Here is an 11530-nt window from a genome sequence, read left to right as displayed (position 1 = left end):
AAGGTCAGTGATGAGAAAACTGCCCTTAAAAGGCTCAGCTGAGGTCTTGTTTGGACCTCCCCTGTTGGCCTAGAGAACTCAGGCAGAGCTGTTCTTGGAATTCAAGGGACAAGAAGGGGGCCCATGAAGCTGGGTAATACGGGTTCATAATCCAGTGTCTTAGCTAACATGATGCCAAATCGCTCCTTTGGGTTCACTTTTCATGAGCGTGAATACGCTTATGATGTAAATATCTCTAGGAAATTAAAGAGATTGAAGTTTGCTGCTTTTTTTGAAACTTTTGGCTAAAAAAAAAAAAAAAAAAAAAATCTTTCTCTCAGAAACCTCCAAAAATGGTCCAAAGCAATGATGATTCCAGAAATCTGACATGTATCAGAAAATCTTTCTAGTACTTACAATAAAGCCTTAGTCAAATTATAATTAGTGTGTTGGCTTCCTGTATCATAATGCAAGCCCCCTACATGAGTTTCTAACAGAAGAGTAATGCTCACACTCTTATTATAGTGATTCTTTCACCACAGCTAACAATCCATATTAGAAACAAAATTTTCCTTGGTATCGTGAACTGTGATCATACAAATACCCTGCATACAGTTTTAAAGAGAAGTCCTACCACGGCAGTTGAATGTCTCGGTGGTCTTACTTTTTCATCAGTATGGGGGACGCTATGACTATTTTTACACCCTATAAGCCCATTAGGAAAAGCAAATCTCTAATGACTTACCTTGAATTATTTAAAGTGAACCCAGGAAAAAAAGCTCTGCCTGTGTGATGTGGCATTACTGCTGCGGTGAGTCACTCAGCTGTGTTTGACTCTTTGTGACCCCATGAACCACAGCCTTCCAGCCTCCTCTGTCCATGGGATTCTCCAGGCAGGCATACTACAGTGGATTGCCATTTCCTTCTCCAGGCATTACTGCTACCAGGGAGTAAAGTTGAGAGAATGGTGCCAAGGATTTATTTGCTTACTGTGTGAGAGCTGTTTATCTTCAAGTTAAAAACTCATCATTATCTTGGCAAAGCTTATCTATGTAACATATGGAGGAAGAACAACTCTGGGAACAACTTTGCAAATGAACATTAAAAAGTAAGATGTATGCTTGTGGCCTTGAACTGGCCTTGAACATCAGTCCTGTTCCCAGTCTGTGACTAAAGGAGATATGACCATCTTCAGCATTTTCTTATGGGAAAGAAATAGGTTATCACACATTGAAGTACTGACGAACCTTGACATAACTTCAACATGTTAACTGCCAATTTTATAACTGCATACTTCAAAATTATTAGAAAAGTTCCCTTGAAAATCTCAGTCTTCAAACAAATAATATGCGGCCTTCCCTGGTGGCTCAAATGGTAAAGAATCTGCCTGCAATGTGGGAGCCCTGGGTTCGATCCCTGTGTCAGGAAGATCCCCTGGAGAAGTGAATGGCAACCCACTCTAGTATTCTTGCCTGGAGAATCCCCTGGACAGAGGAGCCTGGACAGCTACAGTTCATGGGGTTGCAAAGTTGAACATGACTGAGTGACTAACACTTTCACTTTCACATTTTAGAAAGTTTAGAGAGATGGATAAAAATCACTTGGCGAAATCTAAATCATTTCTTTCCTAATTCCTAATGGACATCACGTTTAATGTGATATGGTTTCCATACTGGTATTCACTTAATGTTCCCCATCCTCCATACATTTGACTACAGCACAGAAATAAGATTGCCTTGAGTATAAAAAATAATGATAAAAATGCATTTTTATTTGAAAAGTGTGCGGAAACAATCACTGAATACAGTTCTCGACTGTAATATTTAAACCCACACACCACAAAATCATTGGATGCTCTGATTTCTGAAGCTACTAGAACTTTGGTACAACAAAATAATGACCGGACAGTGTCTGTCAGGCACCACAGTCTATTCAAGGGCACAGAGAATAAAAACTCCATGTTTAAGGTTTTAATTTACATTCATAGCACTAGACAAAACAGAGATCTGAGTAGATGACAGAGAAAACAATCGAACGTGCTTAGCCTAAAAATGAGGATAATATCACTTAAATGTAGACTGTTGAGATACAGTGAAGCACTTCAGTGTTAGGCCAAAATGTTGTCTACTTTTAACACATTAAGCAGGATAACTTACTTTCCTCAAATAATTTCAGATACAGTCAGTATCTCTTACAAGGTTGTGGACACAAAGCCCTGTTTATACAAGGAGGATTTAGACCAAATTCTAATATCCTATGTAGAATGTAACTGGATTCCTTGAAAGAAATACAAGATGACCTACAGAATGAAATAGAACTCATATTTGTTTTTTCAATAACTTGGAATATATTAAACATTTTCAATCAAAGACAATGACCAGAGCTGACTACCCATTTCAGGTTTCCGATATCTCTACTAGAATTTAGTGTTTTGTGCCTGCTATAACACTTGTGAACATATGGCTGTGAAAGTATGGCTGTGATATTTTTATTATTCTTAGCTTGGGATAATAGTGTCAGTTTGTGAAATGGAACATAATTTATAAACCAGTTTCTACATATGTTCTCTTTGGAGCCTGAAATGAACCTTGTGAGTTACACAGGATTTATAAGCCTCATACGAGGAGAAGCCATATTTAATGACACACCCACAGCTCCCAAATTGTTCTATCTGGCTACTTTTCTTTCTATAATACTAGTCTTCCTCTCAAAGAGTGTTTGAAAAAATAACCTGGAGAAGAGAAGAGTAAGGATAAGCATATGTTATTGCTTTGCTAGGAGCAAATATTTTGATGTGTCAATAATAGCCATTGGTTAAATAAGGGATCCATTAGGATAAGAACAGATGTGCAGCTCCGACAGAATTTGCCAATGACTGAGTCTACTGAGGGATAAAAGCCATGACTTCCAAGACCTGTTGGAAAGAAAAGGAACTGGGGATCAAATTTAAATAACTCAATTCAAAGATGACTTCTTCATATTTTTTTTTTCTTCGAAAGATGACATGCTTTTAAAAACCATGTTATTTTGGTACTCATCCTTTTGTTTGTTTGCCTGTTATTCTCACTAAATATGGATTAGAAAATATCTTAAACATAGACTGTTGGTAAAAGCAGCTCTACAGAAAGGCCTTTGTGATGCCACTTCTTAAAAAATTAAAGTGAATTTATGAGGAAAGTAGATTCAGATAGGATAAATAAAATGGTTCTAAGCATCTCAAATTTTGATGCCAATCATGAAATATTTGGTATTTAAAAATTTTTATTAGCCTAGTTCTAAGGGCCTGAACTTCTACTTGGAAGATAAAAAGAATAGGTAAATATTTGCCATGGTGCTGGTTTAGTCGCTAAGTTGTGTCTGACTCTTGGCAACCGCATAGACTGTAGCCCGCCAGGCTCCTCCGTCCATGGGATTCTCCAGGCAAGAATACTGGAGTGAGTTGCCATTTCCTTCTCGAGGGGATCTTCCCAACCCAGGATTCAAACCCAGGTCTCCTGCCTTGCAGACAGATTCTTTACCGACTGAGCTAAAAGGGAAGCCCCAAATATATAACTCTTTCTCTGTTTTTTTTTTCCCTACATAAAAATCAACCTTTTAAGTATGGTCTTCTTCATGTTCCCCCATAGTTAGAAACTCTATTTAGACAACTTGAATCTCTAATCTTTCTTTATAGTTCTTACTCAACAGTGTTGTCATGGTTGGGTCTCTACCTAAGAACTCCAAGGCAATAAGTTCATAAAATTCCCTATTCATCTAACAGTTCTACTTTATGAGGCAAGTTTCTCTATAGATTTATACAACATTGAGACAACACTCAACTCCGAGCATATTCTCTACTGTCCATGTTTAAGAGCTCAGCACTCTTCCCAGAAATAAGCTTATACCATTCTGGTCAAAGATGAAGAAGAAAATATAGCTTTTGGTGAATTCCTAGGCAATAGTTTTAAATATAGACAGCATCTTGGTATCTCTAAAAATGATAAAGCTTTCCCTAAAATATTAAAAAACATTAGATATCTTTTAATGCTTTAAAGCTTAGGAGTAGAAGGTAAAGGATAACTTTTCTATTGCTTTGGCTAACATAGCTCACAGATATTCCTTTAAAAAAATTATTAAGTACCTTAGGAAACTAGAAACTTCAATATGATCTCTTTACAATTTGAGTTTTAAGCTCTAAAATTCTTTATGGGTGAGGATTCTCCCTCATATTTGTAGTTCCAGGTTATATACCTCACCTAGTTACACCCCTTTACACATATTGCGTCTCCTTCTAGCCAGTGCTCCATTGGTGAGAATTATATGAGCTTCATCAAATTTGTTGATTTGCAGTGCACAAAATTTACACTTTAAAGAATACTTCAGCTGTTATTAAAATGTTTTTTAATGTAGTCAGTCCTTCTCTATGGTCAAAGCTTCTCTCTCTTATAAAGGAGACAAGAAAGGGCTGGTAAAAACTCTTGCCCAATTCTTATCAGAATGGGTTGGCAGAGAATATCTTGTACTAGCAACATAACAAAAGCACTCACTGATACACAGAAGGTCCTATCTGGTTAAAAACAACAGGGAAAATATTTACTTTAGTAAAATGCTGGTTTTGAATTATTTGTAGCATGATAGCTGATAATATGGAAATGATGGCAACTTGGCTAGAGTGGTCACTGGGCAGAGTTTTAAAAGTCTTATGTCAAGACCCACAGGTTAAATTTCCAGTATTCACCATTTTTTTCTGCCAATCTGTGACTTCTTATCCTCATCACAACAAGACAGACATGTTCTCTCAACTAACCTCTGATACATTTTCCAAAGGATTATTGTTTTTTATTAAAAGCTAATCTTATACCTAATCACAGTTAGAGTCTCAAGAAATGTTCATTTCCCAAAAAGTGACCAAGAGATGGTAGTAATAATCTTCAGATTTGAATAATATCTTTATACCCTTTGCTGAAGACATCAAAATAACTTTAGCTGCACTAACGTCTCTGTGAGCCCTTCCTATACCATGGGATTATAGGAAATGAGCTATGCGGCTATAGACAAATTTGGTCATGGAGGTATCCGAGGCACTGTATTAGGACAATGTAAACATCAAACCAGTGTAAACACTTCAGAAATGGTTTCTATATCAGAAAGAACTTCATGTACATTTTAAATAATTCTCCAAAATAAAATATGGCTTACTAAAGCATTTGGGAGATAATAAGTAACACATGTTGCTGTGTGTTAACAATGCAATTCTTCAAAAGCAGTCTTATACTTCATGGCTCCAGATCAATTTAAAATTATAAAATGAATTATATGGAATAAATAATTCTGAAATAATGAAAGAATAATGGTTACATAGACTTTGGGGTCTTAAGTCAAACTCAACAGAGAATAAAATATTTTAGGACAAGTATTTATAAGTAGAATACGATTTTAAAATAATTTTCTTGACTGTTTTTAATTTTGTTCCTCTTGATATTATTACCCAATAATTGTTATTTTTATAGGAATAGTTCTATAATTATAGGCATCATCACCCTCTACTTCATGCTATGGCTATCAAATAATAATCTTAAAATAGTTCCTAAATAAAAAGCTTGTTAAGTAACTGACAGTGACAGAATCTTGGCATAAGCAAATCAATCATATAACTGGAAAATAAATAGAAAAAATAAATATCCAAAATAGAATGCTTCTTGGATTTTAGAAAGTCTAAATATTTCCCATTATGGAAATGCAGGGGACATCACAATTTGAATCCAAAGGAGAAATCGATCTAATGCCCACAAGAATTCACCAAAATTTGCCACATCAATGGTTACATTGGTTTTGCTCATATTCCTTCCAGAGGAAACATCTTTGATGTTAGCTAATATCTAATATACTTTCAGCACAGGCACTGAGGTCACGAAGAGCATCAAAGAGAAATGCATCATGGGAGGGAATACCCCACCCATGACCAATTTTAGAAGTTGGCATCATGCAGAAATCATAGGACCTGGGCAGTCAACACTGAGGTTGTGTTACTCTGTTAAGGGACTGACTTGAAAGCTTCCAAATTACCTGATTCAGGGCACATTTCTAGGTCTCACAGCTGGATACTCCCTTTGATCTGTGTTCCCAAAACTGATTCGTACCAGATGGAGGTTGATAAAGGAGGTTAAAGGTGGGGGACTGGGATTTGGAGTTTCCTACATTTGTAACTTAACAAAAAATATACAGAGTCTAGATAAGTGCAGTTTAATTGGCAAAATTCTCTACAAAGAGGAACTACCCTTTAGAAAAATCATATACTAATAATAAACAGAGAAAACAGAGTATGATGACTTTGTTATCGATAAACTTGATCGAAACACTTAAATTTAAAAGGAATGGCTTATGTTTATCAGAAGCTAAAATAAAACACCAATGTAATATTAGACACGGTCATAAGAATAGGCAATGGAAAATGCTGTTGTGATCATTTTTAGAAAGAAAAGACAGCATTATGGGAAAAATAAAGCCATTAACCAAATTTTGGTGAGACAGGATACAGAGATTCATCTCTGCCAACCCCCAAATATAGTTCACCCATAGGTATTTTGCCTCTGGCAAAATAAAAACAGATGCTAAATACACTGCAATATGGCATGAGGTATCATCAACTTTTTTGTGATGAATGACATGAAAATTCAGTGACCATAAAATTGATCCATCATTATTCTGACGTTGTTGATCTACAAAGTGACGCACCTGCGTTTTTACAGTTGAATCAAAGCCAGGGGTGGGTGTAGGCTGGAGGGGAACAATGTGATATAGAGTTTCTAGTACTTCGTAAATTAGAAACTTAGAATTAATAGTCACTTTTTATTTCATATCACCAGCATATTTTATCTAAAAAATTAAGGCTAAATAGTTTTTCTTGAGTTCAGAGAGATATTTAATAAACAGCAATCTTTTAATTTCTCCTTGTGACTATTTATCATGATTTGCTAAGAAATGTGAAGCTGAACGCTACACCAGAAGCTGAACATTAGACCAATTTCTAAAACTGTGCTGGAAATGGAAACCTCTGGGCACTCTCTTAATGCCAACCGATAACATCAGCTTCCAATTGGCTTGATTGAAATTTGGCTAAGTAACTCTCCCAGACATCTGTAAGAGACACGTTTAATTTCAGCTGCCCAAATGCCTTTTCCCATACCTTCATCTCTCTCTCTGGGCCTTTTTCTTGTCCTCTGCCATTCACAGTCCTATTCTTGTCTATCTGCCATTTATTAAGAATATACAAATGGCATGATTACACAGTTTCCTACATATTCTCAGATGTCTGACATTCATCCTCTCGTAACCTTATCAGCAATGTTGTCATTCTAGCACAGCTTATAGGATATACATAGTAATGTCACTCTAAATGAACCACTTAGAATTCTTTTTGTGTATGCACTTTTAGCTAATATGTCCCCCTCAATGCAAACCTAAAAGTCCAAATCAGATTCTATATAACAAGTAAATTCAACCTTTAAAAAAAAGTCATCCTTCTGTGTTCTCCCTTCAGAAACCTATTCTTGTCCCCAGTGTGACAAGGTAATTTTGGTTCTGATGGAAAACCCACTGATATCTGTTCTTCTATACTCTTTTATATGTTCATCTTCTTTATGAAAAAACAAACTGAGTACCCATGATGGTATGATGACCCTGGGAAATCTTTGATCTTGTTTGGAGGGGCTTCAGGGATTACTGGTCAACTCTTCTGAACACTGCTGACTAGTCAGGTTTTTTAAAATTTCTGGCAGGAAAAGAAAGACATGCCGTTATACATGGTTTACTCAACAACAATGGTGGGGTTTGTCGCTCTTTTTGGAAGTGACGTTTGCCTGGGGTTCTGGATGATCAGAGCCTGGGGTAAAGTCTAACAGGCACATTTCTTCTCTGCTGACTTCTCCCCATCCAGCTTTCCAGAGCTGCTCCCATTGACCGTGTCGGGGATGTGGGTCTTCTCTACACACTGCTCCATCCGTTTCATTATTAAGTCCAGCAGGGTTTCCACAGCTTTTTCCACATCCTGGCCAGTCGCTGCACTTGTTTCAAAATATGGTATGCTAGCATGGAAGAGATGACAAATATTTTTGCAAGGAAGGAACCAGAAAAGATACAACAAGATGTGCCAGTGAGTCACACGTGCGAAAACACGGCTGGCTGAGAGATTGTGAAATAATCACGATTTTGCTGGCTGAGTTGGAAAACATCCTTGGTTTTGCTCAGTGAGTGAAAACTGGTGAGTTGCTTTTTCATGTGGGTGTAACCAGCATTACAGGCAAGGAAACTGCTATAAGAGGTGCTCAGGTACTTGAAGCCAAGCCTCACCACTGACTTTTTAAAAATGAAGAGGGCAAATATGCCAGACTAGTGATCAATGTTGCCATTAAACTATTAGTGTGTTAGTCCCTCAGTCGTGTCTGACTCTTTGCAACCCCATGAACTATAACCCACCAGCCTCCTCTGTCTGGGATTCTCCAGGCAAGAATACTGGAGTGGGTTGCCATTCCCTTCTCCAGGGGATTTCCTGACCCAGGGATCGAACCCAGGTCTCCCACATTGCAGGGCAGGTTCTTTACCATCTGAGCCACCAGGGAAGCCTATTAAACAATTACTTCTCTCCAATCAATTATCAAGAAGTCTGATTTAGAAATTAGGCAGGCATTGCATAGGATATTCATGTGAATACAATCTACATTTATTTAGAATCCAAAGTTTCAAGAAGACATGTACATTTATTTGTAAAACTCTCAAGGAGGTACAGAACTGTCACATTTGGCAAAGTACTTAAATTTGAAAAAGAATGACAATTTCTGCCTTGGGAGTCAGTTTCTAACTACTTGGGGTGTTTAAAAACGTTTTTTACTCTGACATTTAAGCTAGCTAGGATAATAATAATTGGGCTTCCCTGGTGGCTCAAATGGTAAAGAATCTGCCTGCAATGCATGAGACCTAGGTTCAATCCCTGGGTCAGAAAGACCTCCTGGAGAGGGGAATGGCAACCCACTCCAGTATTCTTGCCTGGAGAATTCCATGGACAAAGGAGTCTGGCAGGCCACAGTTCATGGGGTCGCAAAGAGTCAGATAAGACTGAGTGACTCACACTTTCACTTTCAGGATAAAAATTGCAGTATTACATCCAGGTCAGGTATTATTCCTTAGAGTTTTGTAGCTACTGAGAGGCTGTAGAATACAATATTCAAAAGAATGGGCTCTGATTTCAGACAGCCTGGATTGAATTCAAGCTCTACTACTCACCAGCTATGTGGCCTTCCATAAGTTACTCAGCTTCTCTGTGTCTCAATTCCTCATATATCAAATGGAATAGCCCTAAATCTCATATATATAATTACAAGGGTTAGATAAATTAAAGTCTAGGAATAGTTGCTAACACACAATAAGCATTCAGTAAATGTGAGTGGTTATTAATGTTGAATAGTTTCATTAAAAGCATCACATATATTCCTCTGGGAGATCTTTTTCATTCATCTGTCACTCCTTAATCAAGGGGATCCCTCCGAATATCAGTCTCATGACCTTGCCCCCTAACTAAGCAGCAGTGTGTGAGGTCAGAGGATATTTCCACATAGCTGACTTACCTGTATTTTTCAGCCAGGTCCCGGGCTTGCCGTTCATTGACTTCCCTCTGGTCTGGCAGGTCCGCCTTGTTGCCAATTAATACTATATCTGGGTTTTCACAATAAGCATTTGCTTGCAGTTGGCCTTGGAAAGAAAACAGATGGAACCAGCAAGTTAGTTATAAACAAGTGATGTCAAAAGACTGCTCATACTTCAGGGTCCTAATTGAATTGTTCACCTCCAGCTTGACTGTTTACGAGTTAAATTAGCCCAGGTGCTTAACTCTTCCCAGCCACAGTTTCCTCATCTAGAAAGTGGAGATACTGCCTCACAGGTGGCAGGCTGTGAAGACTAGTAAGAGTGTATATAAAGCACCTGTGTGAATACCTGTCCGTGAGCTTCTGCATCTGGGGAAATGTCCTCTGAGATGAGCACAGATGAGGTGCAGTGTGATCAGCCATCACAGATGAGGTGATGTGTGCTCAGCCATCACAGATGAGGTGATGTGTGCTCAGCCATGTCCAACCCTTCGAGACCCCACGGACTATAGCCTGCCAGGCTCCTCTGTCCATGGGATTCTCCAGGCAAGCATACTGGAGCAGGGTGCCACTTCCTTCTCCAGGGGATCGTCTCATCCCAGGGATTGAACCTGTGTCTCCTATGTCTCCTGCATTGGCAGGAGGATTCTTACTACACCCCGTGGAAATGAACATCCGGGAATGTTCACCTGAGTTGAATATACTGCTTTTCAGTGCATTTATTCTTCAAATATAAGTGAAGATAAGGAAACATGGTCTTAAAGTATATGTGTGTGTGTGCTAAGCCACTTCAGTCGTGTCTGACTCTCTGCGACCCTCTGGACTGTAGCCTGCCAGGCTCCTCTGTCCATGGGATTCTCCAGGCAAGAAGACTGGAGTGGGCTGCCACCTCTTCTTTAGGGGATCTTGCCCCCCTCCCAGGGGTTGGACACCCGTGTCTCCTATGTCTCCTGCAGGCGGTTTCTTCGCCACTAATGGCACCCAGGAAGCCCCTTCAAGTATAGGGGCTGTCTGCTCTTTCCTTCAGGAGGCTGCTACATTTTTCTTTCCTGAAAGCCAAGGTAATGATTCATAAGGGCAGAGCGTTTCTGAACCACCAGAAATTCATGTAGAAACAATATTAGGACAGGTTATTTGTTTTTCTCTATTTTCCAAAAGAAGGTGGTGGGGAGGAGAAGGAAGGGAGGGAGGAAGGAATGAAATGATATTTTCAAGGTTATGGGACTATTTTACTGTCTACCTCAAGGCATGCTGAGTGCAACCTTGTTGAGGCCAGAGGAGGAACTGACTCTGTAACACCGGTTATTTGGATATTAGAAATTAAAGCCTTATTAGAAATGGCAATTAATTATCTTAAATTCCAACAGTATCCTGGAAAATTTTACAATCAAGGGTGCATCGCATCTCATCTACCTTGAAAAATGATGAATAAATCACTCTGAAAGAACTGAATAACCTTATTATCTCCTTATCTCCCAGAATCTAATAATAACATTTGGTGTGCTATCTAATAATATTATCTAATAATAAAAACAAAACATTATCTGTTATCTAATAATAACACTTTAGATAAAGAAATGTAATAATAAAAGAAAATGGAGACAGATCCTAGGATGAACACTCATTTGGAGAAGCAAATAAGAAAGTCAGAATTTGTTGGTATTTTTCTCCAGTAGCACAACTGTGTTAGCGAGCTTACATTTAAAGCCATTATATATATAGGTGTGTATATATATAAAAGTATTAATTACATGTAATATGAAATAATAAGATATGCATATATTTGAGAATCTATACAGCCAGATACTCAGCCAGGTGCTCTGGGGTATCTCAATAGAACAAGCAGAACAAGTTTGAACCTTTATAGAGCTCACATTCTAGAGGTGGAAAGAATCAAAACCACAAGTAAGCAAAGAAAGAAGAAGGGGGCAGCA

The 11530-nt window shown here is 38.2% G+C and overlaps 1 protein-coding gene across 5 annotated transcripts in view; it reads right to left on the bottom strand.

The window, feature by feature from the left end:
- Positions 1 to 1729: 1729 nt before the first annotated feature.
- The window catches only part of RAB27B (RAB27B, member RAS oncogene family), a 180025-nt gene continuing 170224 nt past the window's right edge, over positions 1730 to 11530 (bottom strand). For all 5 annotated transcript variants that reach the window (XM_060405294.1, XM_042239482.1, XM_042239483.1 and 2 more), the window contains 2 exons: positions 9579 to 9702; positions 1730 to 8042 (listed from right to left, as the gene is read on the bottom strand). In XM_060405294.1, the coding sequence (XP_060261277.1) occupies positions 7853 to 8042; positions 9579 to 9702 (314 nt within the window). In that variant the 3' untranslated portion in view covers positions 1730 to 7852. The remainder of the gene's footprint in view (positions 8043 to 9578; positions 9703 to 11530) is intronic.

The sequence above is a fragment of the Ovis aries genome, chromosome 23 (assembly GCF_016772045.2).
Source record: "Ovis aries strain OAR_USU_Benz2616 breed Rambouillet chromosome 23, ARS-UI_Ramb_v3.0, whole genome shotgun sequence".
Classification (NCBI taxonomy): domain Eukaryota; kingdom Metazoa; phylum Chordata; class Mammalia; order Artiodactyla; family Bovidae; genus Ovis; species Ovis aries.
Note: the sequence above shows the minus strand (reverse complement) of the source record. Positions and strands in the feature narration are given on the sequence as shown.